This window comes from Balearica regulorum, chromosome 31 (assembly GCF_011004875.1).
Source record: "Balearica regulorum gibbericeps isolate bBalReg1 chromosome 31, bBalReg1.pri, whole genome shotgun sequence".
In the NCBI taxonomy this organism is placed as follows: domain Eukaryota; kingdom Metazoa; phylum Chordata; class Aves; order Gruiformes; family Gruidae; genus Balearica; species Balearica regulorum.
Window position 1 is genome coordinate 1,173,311 of NC_046214.1, and position 22,619 is coordinate 1,195,929.

The window sequence follows — 22,619 nt, forward strand, 5'->3', positions numbered from 1 at the left end:
ACACAGCGCTCCCAGGGCTGTGAGGACATCTGGGAGGGGACAGGGATGGGGGGGGGGGGGGGGGTGGTGGCATGTCCCCTCCCTGCCACTGTAAGCTGGCAGGGGGGCCAGGAGGTCTTGGGTGGCCCTGGCAGTGGGTGGCAGGCCCAGGCTGGCTCTGCCTGGGGCCCGCAGGGTAATTAGGTAATTAGCGCTAATTACGCCCAAGATGGGAGCTGAGGAACTGGGAGAACTGGTTTGACCCAACCCCAGCCCCCAGCGCTGCGGTTACATCATCATCCCCCCCCCCCCTTCCATCTCCGTGGGGTTCTGGGGCCCCTCATGGGTTCCCTTGTCCCCTCATGACCCCCCCATGTGCCCCCACGTGTCCTCGCGGCCCTTCGCGGTCCCCCCGTGTCCCCTCGGGTCTCCCCATGTCCCCATCTTCCCTCATGACCCCCTCCATGTCCACCCCCATCCCCTCATATCTTCTGATGTTCTCACGTCCCCCAACATGTTCCCTCATGTGCCCCGTGTCCCCACCCAGGATCTCTGTTCCCCTTGGGAGCCCCCGTGTCACCTTGTGAAGTCCCCTCGTCCCTTCACGTCCCTGGGGGATCAAGGATCCTCATGGATGGGATCTCTGTGGACCTTCATGGCCAAGGATGTCTATAGAGAAGATCCCCATGGAGGGGATCTCTGTGGACCAGATCTCCATGGCTGATGGTGGCTGTAGGGTGGATCCTCATAGACGGGCTCCTCAAGGATGGGCTCCCCGTGGTTTGAAGCCTTGTGGAATTGATCTCCATGGCCCGGGATCACCATGTCCTATCCCTTCATGGGTGGCATCACCATGGACAGGATCGCAGTGGATGAGATCTCTGCCCACCACATCTCTCCACCAGGATCACCATGGCCCAGGTGCTTTGTAGAAGGGATCCCCATGGATGAGACCTCCACAGATGATCTCTGCAGCCGACCACTCCACGGACAAGATCTCCGCAGACAGGATCCCTGTAGCTGAGATCAACATGGACCAGATCTCCATGAATGGATTCTTAGTGGACCAGACATCCATGGGCTGGGATCCTGGTGGACAGGATCCTGGTGGATTTGATCTTTGTGGACTATATCTCCATGGGAGGCGATCACCATGGATTCACCTGGTGGATTAGGTCTCCATGGACCGGACCTCCATGGGATATGATCTCCAGGGGATGGCATCCTGGTAAATGAGATCTCCATGGGCCAGGCCTCCACAGATGGGCTTCCCAAGGCCACAGCCTCTTCATTGAGGCTCTCCACAGACCAGACCTCCACAGATGGGCTTCCCAAGGCCACAGCCTCTTCATTGAGGCTCTCCACAGACCAGACCTCTATGGATCTGCTGGGACAGTTGCCCTTCCAGGACCTCCAGCTTCACCTCCAGGTTTAGGACCAAACCCAGCCCCAGGCTTCCTCTTGCCACCAGCAGAGAGCGAGATCAGCATCTCCAAACTGTGATTCATCCCAACCCGGCCTTTCCTTTCGTCAGGACTCAGCTCCTGGGCTTCTCCACCCTTAATTGCTCGTCAGGCTGTTAATTGCCTTGAGCTGCTCCCAGCCTCGTCTCCTCTCCTGGCCCTGCCGAAAGGGCCATTGAAGAGGCACAGAGGTGCCTTCAGCACCATCCCTGGAGCTCCTGCACCCACGTTGCAGCTCTGCTCCCACCGGCATGGAGGATGGCTGGGCTGGGGTGGCTTTAGAAGACCCATCTTTTGAGACCTTCCCGCTGCAGGACATGCCAGAGCTCGAACACGCTTCTCCCAGGGGAGGAGAACCATCGGTGAAGATGGCTTGAACCTCGTGGAAAGAGGTGCCGGGGGCTGGAGATGGCTGCTGAGCTCAGCAGGAATTTCAGGCCACCCATCCCGTCCACCCGGCGCCTGTCTCACGCCCCGACACGCACGTGAAATCCGCCCTGGGAAGGGCCGGGAGACGTTGGGGTCCTCAACTGCTGCCACCACCCCAGGAGGAGATGGTCCGGATGGCCCTGGGGACGGTGGGTGACACTGATTGCACCCGGGTCACCCTCTCTGGGCACGGGGTGGTCACCTCCCACCTTGGAGACCCTCCAGACCCCCATGCCGTTGGGGCTGGGGGGAACGAGGATGGGGAGGTGACACACCTCCAGGGTTGGGGACAGTGTCCAGCTGAGCGGGGGGCGGGGGGACGGACACGAGTGGCACCCCCTGTCCCCGGTGTCCCCTTGACTCACCAGAAGCGACTCGCAGAGCTCAGCTGGGTTGGCAGCAGGACGTGGCCTCGCCCATCGCTCACCCACATCCGCGGTGTTACTCATCGGGGACGTGCAACCGGCGCCGGGTGCCAAAGGAAGGTGGCACGTAGGTCCCTGGAGACCTCCGGTCCGGTGATGTCCTCCAGAGGTTGTTCTCCCCCACCCTGGAGCCATGAGGGTCCCTCCTTGGAGGTGGCATCCCAAGCTGGGAGCATAGACACGTGCTCCTTTTGGATATGCCAACCCCCCCCCCGTCCTTGCACACGTGTGCACACACGTGCACGGGGAGTGTGTGAACATGCGTGTGCATCACATGAGGTCTACCTGGCTTCTAGTGTGCTTGTGTGTGAGATGAGGGTGGATGGAGTGATGGATGGACAGATAGATGGAGGGATGGATGGAGTGATGGAGGGATGGATGGACAGATGGATGGACATCTAGATGCAGAGATGGATGGAGGGATGGACAGATGGATGGACATCTAGATGCAGAGATGGATGGAGGGATGGATGGATGGATGGACAGATGGACATCTAGATGTAGAGATGGATGGAGGAATGGATGGATGGATGGATGGATGGATGGACATCTAGATGCAGAGATGGATGGAGGGATGGACAGATGGATGGACAGATGGATGGACATCTAGATGCAGAGATGGATGGAGGGATGGATGGATGGACATCTAGATGCAGAGATGGATGGAGGAATGGATGGATGGATGGATGGACATCTAGATGCAGAGATGGATGGACAGATGGATGGATGGATGGACAGATGGATGGACATCTAGATGCAGAGATGGATGGAGGGAGGGATGGATGGATGGATGGATGGATGGATGGATGGATGGATGGATGGACATCTAGATGCAGAGATGGATGGAGGGATGGATGGATGGATGGATGGATGGATGGATGGATGGATGGAGAAATGGCTCGATAGCTGGATGGATGGACAGATAGGAGGACAGATGGACAGGTGGCTATCCAGCTCACTGGAAAGACAGTCAGACAGAGAGACGGCTATAGAAATGGACAGACAGATGGACAGAGACAGGCAGATAGACGTGGAGATGGAGGGACAGAGGTGTGAGCAGATAGACTGGCCGTTTGCAGATGGACGGACGGATGGGCTGATGGACGGACGGATGGGCTGAGGGACAAACGGAGAGAGGAATGGATGGATAGTGAAACGGATGGATGGACGGATGGGACAGAGAAGCTGTTGGACAGACAGACGTGCAGTCAGATGGACGAAGAGATGGATGGATGGATGGATGGATGGATGGATGGATGGATGGATGGGCAAACGCCCAGATAGATGGACAAACAGACTTACAGTTGGATGGACGGGGAGAAAGATGAGGGCCAGACAGATGGACAAACTTAAGAGTCGGATGGTCAGACAGGTAGACAGGTGAGCAGTCAGATGGCCGGTCAGACCAACAGTCAGGTGGAGATGGAGACTGATGGATGGCCAGGCAGGTGGGAGGACAGACAGACAGACAGACACCCAGCCAGACAGGACGGGCAGCAGCCAGGCAGCACCGTGACATTTCACAACACCCAAGGGCCGGGTCAGCACCCTGACACGTCCATCATGCCCCGGGGGTGTGGAGGGGTGGGGTGGAGAGGCACCAGGACGTATCTCCAGTGGGGTCAACCCCAAAACGTGGCTCCTTGATGGGTAGCAGAACCCGGGACTGGATGAAGGTGGTTGAGGGGCACCAAGATGCATCTCTAGTGGGGTCCACCCCAAAATGTGGCTCCCCCTGACACTGACACCCCCCCCCCCTCAAACCGGGACGCGGGGAGGGGTGAGCCAGCCGGTCCGCCTGGGCGAGCTGTTTTTGGGACTCCTCAACCCCGTGTCCAGGGCGGCTCTGACGATGGGAGGAGAGGGCGTTTCCACTTTGCCGAGGAACCCGGCGGTGTTTCCTCTAGGACATCAAAGCAGTAATCACCCACGGGGCCGGGGAGACACCCACGGGCCACGCTCGCCCCGCTGCCGCGCGGACCCGTCGCCCAACCGCACTTGACTCACCCCGTTGGAGACACGGCCTACTTTTCAACCCGGGTATAAATATGACCCAGCCACCGGCTTTCGGCTTCCCGACGCGCCGAGCCGGCCCCGTTCTTCTCCTCCGGCAGGTGAGTCCATCCCCGTGGCCAGGACCACGGACATCCCTCTGAGGGATGGATGCTGCGGGGTGATGTGGGAACCAGGCATCTCCATCTCTTGGTGGATGTTTCTCACGGGTTGGATCCATCCATCCCTATGTGCTCAGCTCACGTGGTGGCTCAGGTTTGGATGGGTTTGGTGGGAACACCCTCCGTGTCCCAGTTGAGCTTGGATCTCCAAGTTTCACAGAGATAAGGAGGGAGGTGGTCCTTCCTGAGCTCATACAGGTGGGTTTGGTGCCACCAGTGAGCTGAACTCAACCAAAACAAGGTGGAGAAGAGGGTCCAAGACCACCCCAAGGTCTGTAAGGGTGAAGGTGCACCAAAACACCACCGGTGTCTTGGTCACATCGCCTCCATCCCACCTGGGAGGCAGAAGGACACCACTGAGGACCTTCCCTGTAGCCCCCACGTGGCATCGGCCGCTCTCCTGTGGTCCCCAGGGCTGATCCAGTTTGTTTTCTCTGGCCCAGGAATGGCTCGTGATGGCCACAGGTCCTTCAGCTTCATCCCTATCTTCATCCTCGCAGCCGGATTGCTGCTGACCACCTCGCCACCGGCACAAGCTCAGGTGAAGGGCAACGAAGGCAACGAGCGTAAGTCAAACCGGTGGCCAAGGAGGTGGGATGGAGACACCACGGGTGTTTCACGAGCACCTCGTAAGGGGAACGTGGCCGATGGGATGCGATGGGATGGGATGCGGAGATGCCTTCTCTTGGCTCGTGGGAATTTTGCCGATGGGAAGGTTTGGGCAAGGCCCTACAGTTTCGAAACGTGTTTTGGTTTCGAGCTGGGATAAAACAACCCCCTTGACGCGGAGAAATGGCCTCGAAAGAGACGCCGAGGAAAATTTCTGCACCCCGTTGGAGGTGTTGGGATCTCCAGGACATCTTCTTTCCCTCCTCTGGAAGTTCCTACGGGGATGTCTGTCACAGCTGCAAAAAGAAGGAGACAAAAAAAAGTCACCCGGGGTGAAGGAAAGGAAGGAGAGAGACTCCATCCCGATGGGAACATTCTCTTCCTTTCTTCTGGCCTCCAAAATGATGCTCTGCTGAAGGACAACCCAAATGCATGGGTCTCGGTTAGGGTGGAAAGAGGAGTCCCATGGTTTCTGATTGTTGGATGCAAAGACCTCGGATCTGACCTGATCTTGGTGCCTCTTAACCCAAATCTGTGTCCCCAGAGCTGAATCCAAACCATCCGGGTCCTGTGGAGAAGGAACAAGGTCGTGTCTAGACACGATGGCTGGATAATTTACCCCGTGACCTTCCAGGAACTGTTTTCTGGTGGGGAGGTTTATCCTTTGGGATGGAGGCACCATCATCTTGGTTGGAGTTCTCCAGTTACCGGTAGCCTCTGGAAATCCAAGGGATAGATTCTACCACGGGGCGGGATCCACCATCTCGCATTGCCAACGTCTCCACTGATTGACCTTTGTGGATGGATACCACTCCATCGTGGGAGCTCAGGGAAGCTGCTGAGATGCCTTCAAGGAGTTTGGTGGAATCTAAACCCGCTGGTTGGTCTCTGAAGGTGCAAAGATGGATCTTGGGATGACCAGGGATGCTTCCCTGATGAGCATCTGCTGGAGGATGGTTGCCACCCATCGATTTTGGCAGCGCTGCTGGGACCGGATAGTGGCAAATTCCAGGCGGTTTGAAATTTGGGCGTCTCCCATCGCCACCCGTCACAGGCTGTAATCCCCACCAGCACAAACCAGTCCCACTGGTAAATTCCAATGTCCCAACCTTCGGTGGAAAGCAATTGCAGATGCCGTGGACCAGAGCCACCTCGCACGCGCTGCGATCAATACGGTTGTTCGCCAAGGCGGTCAACGCTTGGAGTCACGATTTCTCCTCAAAATAGCCAAAAAGGTCTGGAAGGCCCCAGACCGTGGCGTGGGGGACTCAGGCCCAACACCTGTGAGGACATCTCAGAGGACAAGGACTTGATATCTCCCATTTGAAAGTCCTCCTGCGTGTTTTTGGGGTGGGAGGGAAGTCTTTTTCCTGAAAAAAAATACTTTTTTTTGGCGCTGATTCTCCTTTTTTTTTTTTTTTTTTTTAAATCTTGTCTCCTCCCACTTGGACACAACTCAGCACCAGGGGTCTTCTCCAGTGGCCTTGGTAGAGGTGCCACCTGAGGTTTGCCTGCATAGAGCTGTAGATGGAGGCCAGGAGGGACACCAGGAGTATGTCACAAGGCTTTGGACTTCCATTGTGCGGACACCCAAGCGGAATTCTGTGTGGTGATGGCCTCAAGATGGTCACGGCCTCAAGATGGTCACCCCGTAAACCTCATTCATCATAAATGATGATGATGAATAAATGGGACACCTCATCTTGTAGACGTCTGATGTTGGATAGGGTGGGATTGCCTCTCAGAATGGTCCCTTCCTCTCTCCAAGGATCATTGGAGATGGAACGTTGGGCATCTCCAGCGGCCACCTGTCTGCTGCAGCCACCTAAAGCGAAGGGAGATGCCTCCAGAGATGCGAAAGATTGGAAGATCCATGTCGGTAGTGGAGGGCTTCAAGTGGTGAGACCCTTTTTCTGTGATATGACCAAAGACCCCCAAACCAAGCTGATGACCCTCTTTCCTTCTTCTCAATCAACCTGATGGGACCAAGACATCTCAACTCCAGAACGCCATAAAGATTCACGTTCCTGAGTGAAGTCCTCTTCTATTTTTTTTTTTTTTTTTTCCCCTGCGTCAGGGCTTCTCCTGCTTAGGTTGATGCAACCATCTCCAACCCTGGCCCTAACTATGGGTAGATGAGCCGTCCAGGAGGTAGGAAGCTTTTTGAGCTGGTCCTACAGGCTTTCTCACCAACCGAGGACGAAGAAATCAGCTCTTTTAGGGGTGCGTCACCTCCCTTTTGGAGTCCAATCTTGGGCTGGGAGGAATCTTAGAGGTGGAACGGATGCCCCTCCCAGAGGCACATGGTGAAACCGGAGGAGATAAGTGGCTCCTGGTGACTTCCTGATAACGCGATGATTTCCAGGACAGCTCATTGGCCCAACCCAACATGACGGACACCGGTCCCATGGTGGCGGGGGGGGGGGGTGGGGGGGTGTCTCCTTATGGGAAGTCCCACCCCTGTCATCTACCTGGGATGGGTGGTCAGGTGATGGAGTCATGAGCTCCATCAGGTGGCACCAGGAGAAAACAGATCTTCAAGGACTGGCTCAATCTGGGCTACAAACGGTTGGATTTCAACTGGTCCCCAAATCATCTCTTTTTTCATCCAAAAAAAAAAACAACCCTACCCCAGCAGGCTGACAGGTGACTCAGTAAATTAATAAAAAAATATTATTTTTAGGTTTTTAAGATGATTTTTGAGTGTTCCGATGGGAGTTTGAGGCTGAAAAATAGAGACCTTTCCCTTTTCTCTTCCATCTCACCTTCTTCAAGACCGCCTTTTGCAACGTTTCGCCCTTTTTTCAACCCAAACCCGGCAGGTTTCTTTGGAAGACGTCGCGGTTGGCTACAGCCACGCAACGTACTGACGGTGGCCTTTGGTCCTCTGTCTTACAGTGCCGGAGGATGAGTCCCGTATCATCGGTGGAAGACCCTGCTCCATCAACCAAAGACCTTTCCAAGTTGCCCTCATCAAGAGAGGTCAAATCCTGTGTGGAGGAAGCTTGATAGGTGCCCAATGGGTCCTGACAGCCGCCCACTGTAGGCAACCAGTCAGGTAAGGTGACTTCTCATGAGCCAAGGGTGAGAGGTGGGTCTCCAGAGGTTGATGCCTCCAGGTGTTAGCCACCCAGATGGTGGCAAATCCAGAAGCTGATGCCTCCAAAGGGTGGTATCCGGAGAGACATATGCTCCAGATGTTGACATCTCCAGAGTTTGTTGCCTCCAGATGTGAACATCTCCAGATTTTGGGGTCCAGAAGTTGAGTCTGGTACCTCCAAAGATTGGTAGCTCCAGAGGTGGGTACCAGAGGTATCCAGAGGTCGGTATATCCAGATATTTGTACCCCAGATGTTACCTCCAGAGTTCTGGTGTCCCGTGGCTCTAGATGTTGATGTTTCAGGCACAGATATCTCCAGATGTTGGTGTTCAGGTGCTGGTACCTCTAGAGGGCAATGAAGGCAGAGTCATCCTCCACATGGTGAGTGGAGAAGCTGATGTGTCCTCTGCAGGGTGACAACCTCCACCTACGAACCTCTAAGGAATCCAACCCCCTTTGAGGTCCAGTTACCCCCTTTTTCCAGGTGATGACACTAAATGGAGCAGGTCGTGTCCCCCCCCCAGCCAAGTTTCTCCAGCTTCTCCACAAGGTCCTGTGAGAGGAAACCAGATCTTTTGGAGGGGAAATAATGGGGGGGAAAAAAGGCAAAAGAAAAGTTGGGAAGAAGTTGAGGTCAGGGCAACGTTGCTGAGATGTTGCTGGTGGGACTCCTGGAGTGAGGAAGATGAAGCCAAGGAGCTGGAGTTAAGAGACGCAACAGTTTCCCGTGGAGATGGGAGATGCCTCCAGGGTACCTGAGCCATCAAAGAGCTCTTGGAGGAGAGGTGGCTCATGAATCCTCAAGGCATTAACGTGTTTACCTGACCTCCTCCCCACCAAGGGCACCAAGATAAGGTGGTCCCATGGCCATATCACCTTAACTCTGCCCACTGAATGGTCCCCTGTGGAGAAGCTTCAAGGTCTTGATCGTCTGCTTGATGGACAACCCTTGAGGTCAAGGGTTTATGTATCTCCTCTGGAGGAACCGACACTGATTTCTTGACCTTCTTCCCTCGGTAGGGACCTCAAGGTGTTAATCGGGACGGACACGTTACGGGATGGAACGGGGGAAATGAGGTCGATTTCAGAGGTCCTGGTCCATCCGGCCTACAACCCCCGGAGGAATGACAATGACTTCATGCTCCTGAGGTTGAACAAACCCATTCAGTTCAGCAACAGCATCAAGAAGATCAGATTAGCCACGAGGTGTCCCACGGACGGGATGAGGTGCGGCGTCTCTGGCTGGGGCACCACCAAGTCCCCTGGAGGTACTGGCTCGTGGTGGAGACCTCGGTGGAAGAGGTGGGAGGGAGAGGAGGAGGCAATTGGATGGGGGGAAGGGGAGCTCGCCAAGGAGGCCACGTGACCTTCTCAGCTGGGAAAATGAGATAAGGGCTTCCGTGATGTCACCTTAACTCCACCCAGAGAACGACTTCTAGGTGGGTTTTTCCCTTGGGGGGGGGTTGGCTTTCTTTTGTGTCAACCACCTCTGATGGAAGCATCTCCAGCGTCCACCTCCCAAAGAACCTTTACCGACAGGTGTAACGAAGTCCGCTCAGGCCTCAGCATCTTAGGGGGCTTCTCCTTCTCACCATCGTTCTCTCCGTCCTTTCTTCTGCAGCAAAGCTGCCCAAAAATTTGCAGTGCGCCGCCATCCAAACTTTCGGGCAGGACAAGTGCGCCAGGGCGTACGGGAACGCCATCACCGCCAACATGTTCTGCGCCGGCGTCCCCCAGGGGGGCATCGATTCCTGCCAGGTAAGGTGGGGGTGACGTCCCTTCGGCCACCTTCCAGGTTGGTGTTGGGGACAAGGAGGGTCTTGGTGTGGTTTTGACTTCAAATGTAGGGTGAGATGAGGCCACGCAAGTCTTGGGTTCCTTCAACCCAACTCATAAAACCAGGAAAAGGCCACGGCAGACGGATGATTCATGAAGGTTTGGGTTCCCACCAACATCCTGCTTGAGCCATGGAGCTGGGGATGGGCCCCGGCACGTGGACAGGCCCACGCAAGGTTTGGGTTCCTTCACCGTTATCTCCAGCCCAACCCATAAAACCAGGGAAGGGCTACGGTACATGGATGGTTCATGAAAGTTTGGGTTCCCACCAATGTCCTGCTTGAGCCGCAAAGCTGGTAATGAGTCATGGCACGTGGACAGGCCCACGCAAGGTTTGGGTTCCTTCACCGTTATCTCCAGCCCAACCCATAAAACCAGGGAAAGGCCACGGCACGTGGACAGTTCACGAAGGTTTGGGTTCCCACCAACGACCTTCTGCTTCAGCCACGGAGCTGGGGATGAGTCACAGCACATGGATGGGTCTATGCAAGGTTTGGGTTCCTCCACCGTTATCTCCAGCCCAACCCATAAAACCAGGGAAAGGCCACGGCACGTGGCCAGGCCCATCCAAGGTTTGGGTTGCCACCAATGACCTTCTGCTTGAGCCACGGAGCTGGAGATGGGTCATGGCACGTGGCCAGGCCCATCCAAGGTTTGGGTTGCCACCAATGACCTTCTGCTTGAGCCACGGAGCTGGAGATGGGTCATGGCACGTGGCCAGGCCCATCCAAGGTTTGGGTTGCCACCAATGACCTTCTGCTTGAGCCACGGAGCTGGAGATGGGTCATGGCACGTGGCCAGGCCCATCCAAGGTTTGGGTTGCCACCAATGACCTTCTGCTTGAGCCACGGAGCTGGGGATGGGTCACGGCGCATGAACGAGTCCATCCAAGATTTGGGTTCCCACCTACCCAACCCATGAAACCATGGAAAGACCATGGGGATGGAGCCCACGCAAGGTCTACACCCCCCCCCCGCCCCAAGTAAGACCCACCACGTGTCCTCCTCCCCGCAGGGTGACTCGGGGGGTCCGCTGGTGTGTAACGGGGTGCTGCAAGGCGTGGTCTCCTGGGGCATGGCCGTCTGCGGGCGACGTGGACAACCCGGCGTCTACGCCAACGTCTGCCGAGCCGTTCCCTGGATCAGGAGATACGTCGGGAGACAGTGAGGAACCCCCCCGCTTAGATCCACCACCTCCATCCTCCCACCACCACCGGCGGACCTCCTCCCTCCCCCACCAGGGACTTCAGCCCCTTATTGGGGTGGGATGGGCAGGAGAAAAAACCCAAAAAAAAAAAAAAAATTAAAAAAAAAAAATTTAAATTAAAATTTCCCAAAATGCACTTGGGGAACGGTGAAATTTGGGTTGGAAAATAAAGGAAAAGAGCGAAATCAGAGCGACGGATTCATGGCGGGGTTTGAGGGGGGAACTGGGAGCACTGGGAGCACTGGGAGGGCAGCGAGAATTTGGGGGGGGGGTTACTGGATTTGGGGGCAGTGGGAACTGGGAGCACTGGGAAAGGGGGGCAACAGGAACTGGGAGCACTGGGGGGGGGTCAGTGGGAATCTGGGGGGGGTAACTGGATTTGGGGGCAGTGGGAACTGGGAGCACTGGGAGTGCTGGGGGGGGGAGCAGTGGGAACTTGAGGGGGGGTAACTGGTTTTGGGGGCAGTGGGAACTGGGAGCACTGGGAAAGGGGGGCAACAGGAACTGGGAGCACTGGGGAGGGGTCAGTGGGAATCTGGGGGGGGTAACTGGTTTTGGGGGCAGCGGGAACTGGGAGCACTGGGAGTGCTGGGGGGGGGAGCAGTGGGAACTTGAGGGGGGGTAACTGGTTTTGGGGGCAGTGGGAACTGGGAGCACTGGGAAAGGGGGGCAACAGGAACTGGGAGCACTGGGGGGGGTCAGTGGGAATCTGGGGGGGGTAACTGGATTTGGGGGCAGCGGGAACTGGGAGCACTGGGAGCACTGGGGGGGGGGTCAGTGGGAATTGGGGGGTAACTGGTTTTGGGGGCAGTGGTAACTGGGAGCACTGGGAGCACTGGGGGGGCAGTGAGAATTTGGGGGGGGTTAAATGGTTTTGGGGGGACAGTGGGAACTGGGAGCACTGGGAAAGGGGGGCAGTGGGAACTGGGAGCACTGGGAGCACTGGGGGGTCAGTGGGAATCTGGGGGGGGTAACTGGATTTGGGGGCAGTGGTAACTGGGAGTACTGGGAGCACTGGGGGGGCAGTGAGAATTTGGGGGGGTTAAATGGTTTTGGGGGGACAGTGGTAACTGGGAGCACTGGGAAAGGGGGGCAACAGGAACTGGGAGCACTGGGGGGGGTCAGTGGGAATCTGGGGGGGGTAACTGGATTTGGGGGCAGTGGGAACTGGGAGCACTGGGAGCACTGGGGGGGGGTCAGTGGGAATTGGGGGGTAACTGGATTTGGGGGCAGTGGTAACTGGGAGCACTGGGAGCACTGGGGGGGCAGTGAGAATTTGGGGGGGGTTAAATGGTTTTGGGGGGACAGTGGTAACTGGGAGCACTGGGAAAGGGGGGCAACAGGAACTGGGAGCACTTGGGGGGTGTCAGTGGGAATCTGGGGGGGGTAACTGGATTTGGGAGCAGCGGGAACTGGGAGCACTGGGAGTGCTGGGGGGGGGAGCAGTGGGAACTTGAGGGGGGGGTAACTGGTTTTGGGGGCAGTGGGAACTGGGAGCACTGGGAAAGGGGGGCAGTGGGAACTGGGAGCACTGGGAGTACTGGGGGGGGTCAGTGGGAATTTGGGGGCGTAACTGGTTTTGGGGGCAGCAGGAACTGGGAGCACTGGGAGCACTGGGGAGGGGTCAGTGGAAATTGGGGGGGTAACTGGATTGGGGGGGGCAGTGGTAACTGGGAGCACTGGGAGCACTGGGGGGGCAGTGAGAATTTGGGGGGGGGGGGTGTAACTGGATTTGGGGGGGACACCGACCATTTAACGAGCGACCCGGCTGACTTTCCCTCGTTAGCGTTAACGAGAAACACCCCACCCACCCACCCCCCTTCCCCCGCGCTGGGGAAAGGGCCTAATTAACAAGACTAATTAACGAGGTTAATTAATCCTCGGCCCAATCCCTGCACACGTCCCGATGCCGGGAGCTTTCTTCTCCCAAACGAGGGGAAGAAGCTTCACCGGCCGTGAGGACCTCGCCCTTACTAATTAGCTAATTAATTAATGAATTAATTACAGCAGGCAGCGCTAATTAGGAGCTTCGTTGAAAGATGAGGTCACCCAGGGAAGTGGGGACGGGGGGGGGTGGCTCTGGGGACACGGTGACATGAGGAGCTCGTGGAAGGTCCTCCATGGACATCCGGAGAGGGACAAGGAAACCTCGTTAGGACTAATTAGTCTTTTAATTAGCGGAAGGTGCTCGGGAAGGGAGAAGGTTTCCCTTGGAGGTATTTTTTGGGGACTGTCCTCAGATTTTTGGGGGTCCTCAAGGGTCATTAGCACCTTGGGGACAGGTCTGGTTGTCCCTTAGGGGGACAAGTTCATGAGAACCTCAGGAGACGCCTCGGGTGGTGGCCGGGACACGCGAGGACCTGCTGGCCAAGTGGCGACAACCTGGCCACAGGTGGCCGTCACCATCGGTGTCACCTTGATCTGTGACAGGGATGGGTGGCCACCACCACGGGTGGCATCTGACCTTGGAGGTGGGGACAGTGACCCATCGCCGTGGGTGACATCTGCACCTGCGATGGGTGGCCACCACCACGGCTGCCGTTTCACCAGGCATGGGTGCCCACCACCAGAGATGGGTGCCATCTCACCAGGGATGGGTGCCCACCACCAGAGATGGGTGCCCACCACCACGGCTGCCATTTCACCAGGCATGGGTGCCCACCACCATGGGTGCCCACCACCAGGCATGGGTGCCCATCACCATGGGTGCCATCTCACCAGGGATGGGCGCCCACCACCATGGGTGCCATCTGCACCAGGCATGGGTGCCCACCACCAGGCATGGGTGCCCACCACTAGGGATGGGTGCGCACCACCATGGGTGCCCACCACCATGGCTGCCATTTCACCAGAGATGGGCGCCCACCACCAGAGATGGGTGCCCACCACCAGGCATGGGTGCCCACCACCATGGGTGTCATCTCACCAGGGATGGGTGCCCACCACCAGAGATGGGCGCCCACCACCATGGCTGCCATCTGCACCAGGGATTGGTGCCCACCACCAGGCATGGGTGCCCACCACCAGGGATGGGTGCCCACCACCAGGGATGGGTGCCCACCACCATGGGTGCCCACCACCATGGCTGCCATCTCACCAGGGATGGGTGCCCACCACCAGAGATGGGTGCCCACCACCAGGGATGGGTGCCCACCACCATGGGTGCCATCTCACCAGGGATGGGTGCTCACCACCAGAGATGGACGCCCCCCACCAGGGATGGGTGCCCACCACCATGGCTGCCATCTGCACCAGGGATGGGTGCCCACCACCATGGGTGCCATCCCACCACCATGGGTGCCATCTCACCAGGGATGGGTGCCCACCACCATGGTGTCCATCGCCATCCCATAATCCCCAAACCCAACCCGTTGCCCCCCCCCCCCCGGAAACCACCTCGACGTCCCCAAACCGGCCGCCCCGATGAAGACAGGAAGTGCCGAACGAGGTCACGATGACATCATAACCGGCACGATGACACGGGGAGGGGGTTGAGGAACCGCCCCGGTGGCCTTGAGGACCTTCCTCCCCCTTCGTCATCGTCATCGTCCTCCTCGTCCCCACCGGAACCGCGCAGGGCGGGGGGGGGGATTGTGGGTAATTTGGGGGTGGGTAACTGGCCGTGAATAGGATGGGGACTGGGAGGTACTGGGAGGTACTGGGGCATACTGGGAGGCACTGGGAAGGCAATGGACAGGCAATGGGAGGGACTGGGAAGCACTGGGAGGCACTGGGGGAGGGCACTGGACAGGCTCTGGGAGGTACGGAGAGGTACTGGGAGGCACTGGGAGATACTGGGAAGCACTGGGAGGGGACTGGTTTGCACTGATTTGCACTGGGAAGGCCCTGGACAGGTACCGGAAAGGCACTGGTTTGCACTGGGAGGCACTGGGAAGGCCCTGGACAGGTACTGGGAGGCACTGGGAGGGCACTGGTTTGTACTGGGAAGGCCCTGACCAGGCTCTGGGGGGGGCACTGGCAGGGTACTGGTCTGCACTGGGAAGCCCCTGGCCAGGCCCTGGGGATCACTGGTTTGTACTGGTTTGCACTGGGAAAGCCCTAGACAGGCACTGGTCTGCACTGGTTTGCACTGGGAAAGCCTAGACAGGTACTGGTCTGCACTGGTTTGTACTGGGAAAGCCCTAGACAGGCACTGGTCTGCACTGGTTTGCACTGGGAAAGCCCTAGACAGGCACTGGTCTGCACTGGTTTGCACTGGGAAAGCCTAGACAGGTACTGGTTTGTACTGGGAAAGCCCTGGACAGGTACTGGTCTGCACTGGTTTGTACTGGGAAAGCCCTAGACAGGTACTGGCCTGCACTGGTCTGCACTGGTTTGCACTGGGAAAGCCTAGACAGGCACTGGTTTGCACTGGGAAAGCCCTAGACAGGTACTGGTTTGCACTGGGAAAGCCCTAGACAGGTACTGGTCTGCACTGGTTTGCACTGGGAAAGCCTAGACAGGTACTGGTCTGCACTGGTCTGCACTGGGAAAGCCTAGACAGGTACTGGTTTGCACTGGGAAAGCCCTAGACAGGTACTGGTCTGCACTGGTTTGCACTGGGAAAGCCTAGACAGGTACTGGTCTGCACTGGTTTCCACTGGGAAAGCCTAGACAGGTACTGGTTTGTACTGGGAAAGCCTAGACAGGTACTGGTTTGCACTGGGAAAGCCTAGGCAGGTACTGGTTTGCACTGGGAAAGCCTAGACAGGTACTGGTCTGCACTGGTTTGCACTGGGAAAGCCCTAGACAGGTACTGGCCTGCACTGGTCTGCACTGGTTTGCACTGGGAAAGCCCCTGGCCAGGCCCTGGGGCACACTGGTTTGTACTGGTCCGCACTGGTTTGCACTGGTGGCACCCTCCGCCCCGGGGCCTGGGCGTATCCGTGGGTGCTGCCGCCCCAACCGGCCCGGGCGGGGCCCGACGGGGATTTAAAGGGGGGGGGTTGATCCCGGCACCCCGGCACCCTCCTCTTCCTCCCTGCGCGCGCCCGCCGCCATGGAGCGCCTCCTGCCGCTGCTGCTCCTGGCCGCCGGTGAGGGGCACTGGGGGGCACTGGGAGGCACTGGGAGGGTACTGGGAGGCACTGGGAGGGTACTGGGAGGGTACTGGGAGGCACTGGGAGGCACCGGCAGGCACCGGGGGGGGTACTGGGGGGTACTGGGAGGTATTGGGAGGCACTGGGAGGGTACTGGGAGGCACTGGGAGGGACTGGGAGGCACTGGGAGGCACTGGACAGGCACTGGTTTGCACTGGGAAAGCCCTGGACAGGTACTGGGAGGCACTGGGGGGGGTACTGGGAGGGTACTGGGAGGCACTGGGAGGCACCGGGGGGGGTACTGGGAGGCACTGGGGGGGTACTGGGAGGTATTGGGAGGCACTGGGAGGGTACTGGGAGGCACTGGGAGGGACTGGGAGGCACTGGACAGGCACTGGTTTGCACTGGGAAGGCCCTGGACAGGTACTGGGAGAGCACTGGGGGGGGGTACTGGAAGGGTACTGGGAGGAATTGGGAGGGAGTTGGAGGCACTGGACAGGCACTGGTTTGCACTGGGAAGGCCCTGGACAGGCACTGGGAGGCACTGGGAGGGCACTGGTTTGCACTGGGAGGGACTGGAAGGGTACTGGGAAGCACTGGGAGGGTACTAGGGGGGCACTAGGAGGCACTGGGAAGGCACTAGGGAGTGCGGAGAGGGCACTGGGGGGGCACTGGGAGTGAACTGGGGACACTGGGAGGGAACTGGGAAGCACTAGAGGGTGCTGGGAGGGCACTGGGGGACACTGGGAGGACACTGGGAGTGAACTGGGGGCACTGGGAGGGAATTGGGAAGCACTAGGAGGGCACTGGGAGGCACTGGGAGGCCCCAGGAGGCACCGGGAAGGCACTGGGGTGTACTGGGAAGGAGCCTGAGGTGAACTGGGGACACTGGGAGGCAGTGGGAGCATACTGGTGTGAGTGGGAGGGAAAGAGGAAGCACTGGAACCGGTACTGGGAGGGAGCTGCGGGTGAACTGGGGGCACTGGGAGGCAACTGGGAGGGAACTGGGAAGGCACTGGGGGCACTGGGGGGGAACTGGGGGCACTGGGAGCACACTGGTGGCACGTGGGGACGAATGCGGAAGCACTGGGAGGCACTGGGAGGTACTGGGAGGGAACTGGAAGGTGCTGAGGGTGTACTGGGAGGGAGCCGAGGGGGAACTGGGGGTACTGGGAGGGAACTGGGCAGGCGGAGGAAATGGCATGGCGCAGGGAGGTACTGGGAGGTACTGGGAGGTACTGGGGGCCACGGAGGGGGAATGAGGCTGCATTGGGAAAGAACTGGGAGGGCACTGGGAGGCCACTGGGAGGCACTGGGTGGGAACTGGGAGGTCACTGGGGACACTGGGAGGGAGAAGAAGAACTGGGAGGACACGGGGACCCCCTAGGAGGGAACTGGGCGGGCACTGGGAAGGAACTGGGAGGGAACTGGGAGGCACTGGGTGGGAAGCGGTAGGTCACTGGGGACACTGGGAGGACACGGGGAGGTGCTGGGTGGCCACGTGGACCTCTTAGGAGGGAACTGGGAGGGAACTGGGAGCAACTGGGAGGGAACCTGGAGGCACTGGGAGGTACTGGGAGGCACTGGGTGGGAACTGGGAGGTCACTGGGGACACTGGGAGGGAGAAGGAGAGGTGGGAGGACACGGGGGTGACATGGGGTGGAGCTGAGTGGCCACGTGGACCTCTTAGGAGAGAACTGGGAGGGAACTGGGAGGGAACTGGGAGGGAACTGGGAGCAACTGGGAGGGAACTGGGAGGCAACTGGGAGGGCCAGGCAGGTGCTGAACCCCGTCTCTGCTCCCGCAGCGGCCGTGGGGGACGAGAACCGGATCGTGGGGGGTCACAAATGCCAGAAGAAGCGTCACCCCTACCAGGTGGTCCTCCTCGGTCCTCAGAAGAACATCCACTGCGGTGGGGTCCTCATCGGCAAGTCATGGGTGCTGACGGCCGCCCACTGCGACACCAAGAGGTGGGGGGTGACCTCCCCGGACCACGCGGTCAGGGTGGGGTGGGGTGGGGTGGGGTGTCCATCCCGTTTCCCCCCCCCCTTCCTTTATTTTTTGGCCATGGGTTATTGGGAAGAACCGTGGAGAGGTCCACCACGAGTTGGAGATGGGAGGAACTGGTTGGGATTCAGCTCAACGTGGGTGGAGAACCTCAACGGTAGAGGTGGTCATGGCGGGGGGGGGTGGGTTGTAGCTAGTTCAGGTTCTCCTCGCTGCCCCACAGCCTTCTGGGACTCGGTTCTTCCCATCAACCGTGAAACCAGTCAACCAGTTGGGACTGGGTGGCTAACTGGGCAGAGAGGAGGCCACCTCTATGGCCTAACGTGACCGTCCAGTTGGGTTCCCAGTATGACCATCTAACTGGGTTGGCCACCACAACCATCACATTGGCTTCCCAGTATGACCATCTAACTGGGTTGGCCACCTCAACCATCACTTTGGCTTCCCAGTACGACCATCTAACTGGGTTGGCCACCTCAACCATCACATTGGCTTCCCAGTACGACCATCTAACTGGGTTGGCCACCACAACCATCACTTTGGCTTCCCAGTATGACCATCTAACTGGGTTGGCCACCTCAACCATCACATTGGCTTCCCAGTACGACCATCTAACTGGGTTGGCCACCACAACCATCACTTTGGCTTCCCAGTATGACCATCTAACTGGGTTGGCCACCTCAACCATCACATTGGCTTCCCAGTATGACCATCTAACTGGGTTGGCCACCTCAACCATCACTTTGGCTTCCCAGTATGACCATCTAACTGGGTTGGCCACCTCAACCATCACATTGGCTTCCCAGTACGACCATCTAACTGGGTTGGCCACCACAACCATCACTTTGGCTTCCCAGTATGACCATCTAACTGGGTTGGCCACCTCAACCATCACATTGGCTTCCCAGTATGACCATCTAACTGGGTTGGCCACCTCAACCATCACATTGGCTTCCCAGTATGACCATCTAACTGGGTTGGCCACCACAACCATCCAGCTGGGCTTCCCCTGAGTATGGCCAAGAGGTTCTCCTATCTCCTGAGGTTCTGCAGGGTCATGCAGACATCTCCCCAAGAGCCATGTGGTCCCTCTCTCCAGGAGATGCTGGGTCATGGGCACCACGTCCCATGGTCCTCACTCTCCCATGGAGGTCTCCACCCTTGGCCACCTGAGGCAGCCGGGGGAGGTGGCCACAATGGGGAGGGCTGGCCCAAAAGGACCTGAACTTTCCCCAAATTTTGGTGACCGATGATGGGGAGGTCTTCTCCTCTCCCCATTCCCACCAGTTCTTTGGACTTAGACCTGGCCTGGACCAGAACAGGATGGGTGGAGAAGGGCAAACCAGTTTGAGGAACCTGCGGTAACTGGTGTGACTGGTCTGGGAAGGGGCACCCCACGTGTTGAACCCATGAGAGGACCACAGAGGCCACCGTCCCCACACCACGGGGGGGTTCAAGCCATCTCCTCGAGGTAGAAACGTGGACATTCCTCCACTTTTTGGTGGTCCGACCTTCTCCTGGTTGAGTACCAACGCACGAGGAGGATCCACCAGTTAAAAAAAAAAAAACAACCACAAAACAAAACCAAAAATGAGGAAGAAAATCCAAATTTTAGGGTTTAGTTGGGCGTGGCAGGGACCTGGAGAGTGGCCAGGACATCCGGGTCTCCAGGTCGAAGCCGGTTCTTCTTCAACTTGGGTTGGACCAGGGAGGATTCGTCTTGTCTTGGCCAACTTCTCCGGCTGACCTGCTGGGCGACTTTGGTCTCCGAGCCTCAGTTTCCCCATCTGGTTAAAGATATTAATGATAGGAGGGAAAAGCCTTCTGCCCTACTTCTCAGGAGCTCCTCCCAACCTCCACCACGTGGACCTTCCCTGACGTTTTCCACGTCCACCGGAGAACTTCACCATGGTCTTTTCTCCACCTCGTTTCTCAGCTCCATCCCTATCCGCATGGGCGACCACAGTTTGAAGACCAAGGAAGGAACGGAGCAATGCGTCAACTCGGTCAAGGCCTTCATCCATCCCAACTACAACCCCACCAGCCATGACAGTGACATCATGTTGTTGAAGCTCCAGAAGCCGGTCCGTTTCACCGACCTCATCCACCCCGTGGCCCTTCCCAAACGTTGTCCTCCACCCAACACCGAATGCATCGTGTCGGGTTGGGGAAGCACCAGCAGTCCTGAAGGTAGGTGGAAAAACCTTCTGCCATCACGTGAGAGGGTCTTCAAGGGACCTGGGGCCATGTCAGCATCTTGGGGCCACCTCAGCATCTTGGGGCCATCTCGGTATCTTTGGACTTAAGTGTCTTGGGGCCATCTCAGCATCTTGGGGCCATCTCAGTGTCTTGAGGACACCCCAGTGTTCTGGAGACATCTCAGTGTCTTTGGGACATCTCAGCTTCTTGGGGACATCTCAGCTTCTTGGGGACATCTCAGTGTTCTGGGGACATCTCAGTGTCCTATGGACATCTCAACATCTTGGGGACATCTCCCCTTGGAGGGAGGCCTGGGTTCATCAGTGGTCCATAGGTTGACCGTGGAGGGTGTCCACCAGGTCCACACCCGCAGGAGACCAAATAACCTCCAACATGACCATTGATCCCTCACCTTGAGGGTATCTTCCATGGTGGAGCTCTCACCACCCATGTCACCCTGGAAGAGAGAGGGTCCAGCCAGGACCCTACCCTTGGATTGAGGTGTGTTCCAAGACCCATGACCATGTCCCACCATCCCCAGGGTACTTCCCCGATGTTCTCCAGTGCGGCGTGGTCTACACCATGCCCAACGAGGAGTGCAGCAAGCTCTATCCCAAAGGCATCACCAAGAACATGCTCTGCGCCGGCATCAGCTCGGGTGGCACCGACTCCTGTCAGGTAGGTTTAGGGTGCTGCCCCCACCCACCCACCCACCCACCCTGGTAGGCTGAGGACTGGGTGGCTCCACCCACCCTACCCTTGAGGAGACACCCCATTGGAGAAGACTTGGGGTGGGACCGCCCTGCCCGCTTGACGTTGAGGACCACTAGAAGAACCCAACTCTGTGGTGTATTGGTTTTGGGGACACGGGGTGCTGTAGGCACCATGGGGACCTCTGGGTGCTATAGGGACCACCTGGGTTCCATAGGTACGATGGGTGCTATAGGGACCCCTAGACAATATAGGGACCTCCTGGGTGCTATAGGACCCCCAGAATGTTATAGGAAGGTCTGGGTGCTAGAGGGACCCCCAAGAACTCTACAGCCCCTCCTGGGTGCTACGGGGACCCCAGGGCACTATAGGGACCTCTCCAGTGCTATATGGACCTCCTGGGCCTCAGGTCCAGTACCCCATAGGTCATGGAGGTCTCCATACCTTGACCCCACAGGGCATGGTGGTCTCCATGCTCTGAACCCACGGGACGTGGTGGTCTCCATGCCTTGACCCCACAGGGCATGGCAGTCTCCATACCTTGACCCCATAGGACATGGTGGTCTCCATGCCCTGAACCCACAGAACATGGTGGTCTCCATGCCCTGCCCCTATAGGACATAGTGGTCTCCATGTCTTGACCCCACAGGACATGGTGGTCTCCATGCCCTGAACCCACGAGACATGGTGGTCTCCATGCCCTGCCCCTATAGGACATGGTGGTCTCCATGTCTTGACCCCACAGGACATGGTGGTCTCCATGCCTTGACCCCATAGGACATGGTGGTACCTGAGGGAGAACCAACGTGCCTGAGGTGTCCCCGTGGGGTGGAGTTGGATGATTTTGGGGAAATCCAACCGTGGGTCCATCTCATGGGGTGCTTCTCTCCACCAGGGTGACTCGGGAGGTCCTCTGGTGTGCCGGGACGAGCTGCAGGGCATCGTGTCATGGGGTATGCAGGTCTGCGGGCAGCGGGGCAAGCCGGGTGTCTACACCCGCGTCTGCGAGTTCACCGCCTGGATCCATGAAACCATGAGGAGGAACGGTCACATCTGAGCCACCCCCAAAAAAGAAGAGTCCTCCCCTCACCCCATTCCCCCAAAACACCAGAGGTCTTCTTCTCCCTTCTCCCATCCCGCGCCGTCCTCCCTGTGCGCCGGGGAAGACCTCCTGGAATAAAGCCCTGTGAAACGTGGCCACCTTCCACCATCCCGTGGCTCCACCACGGACATCGAGGCCGTGGGGTGGAGGGGAGGTGTGGGAGGATGATGGTCACCATGAGCGTGGTGAGGAATTTGCCACCGGTTCTGAGGGCTGGGGTTGGTGGGCACGGTGGACAACTCGTGGCTACGTCTGTTTGGTGCTGGTGGCTACGGTGGCAACCTGAAACCACTCGTTTGGTGCTGGTGGCCGTGGTGGGCAACTCATGGCCGCATGTATC

The 22,619-nt window shown here is 58.2% G+C and overlaps 1 protein-coding gene across 1 annotated transcript; it reads left to right on the forward strand.

Annotated features, from left to right (window-relative positions):
- Positions 1-644: 644 nt before the first annotated feature.
- LOC104635919 (uncharacterized) lies at positions 645-22,234 on the forward strand. The gene is made up of 13 exons (XM_075738259.1): positions 645-711; positions 4,354-4,410; positions 4,914-5,036; positions 6,848-6,958; positions 7,978-8,137; positions 9,200-9,447; positions 9,801-9,937; positions 11,030-11,178; positions 16,160-16,257; positions 18,068-18,230; positions 20,204-20,457; positions 21,008-21,144; positions 22,073-22,234. The coding sequence occupies exons 1-13, from the start codon at positions 645-647 to the stop codon at positions 22,232-22,234; spliced, it is 1,866 nt and encodes a 621-aa protein (XP_075594374.1).
- Positions 22,235-22,619: the final 385 nt, after the last annotated feature.

What these genes read in the sequence shown, in the direction of transcription:
- LOC104635919 (XM_075738259.1), top strand. Translation starts at nt 645, where the DNA reads ATGTCTATAGAGAAGATCCCCATGGAGGGGATCTCTGTGGACCAGATC. An exon ending in GGGCAACGAAGGCAACGAGC is followed by an intron (nt 5,037 to 6,847) that starts GTAAGTCAAACC and finishes CCTCTCTCCAAG; the next exon opens with GATCATTGGAGATGGAACGT. An exon ending in GGGGCATCGATTCCTGCCAG is followed by an intron (nt 9,938 to 11,029) that starts GTAAGGTGGGGG and finishes TCCTCCCCGCAG; the next exon opens with GGTGACTCGGGGGGTCCGCT.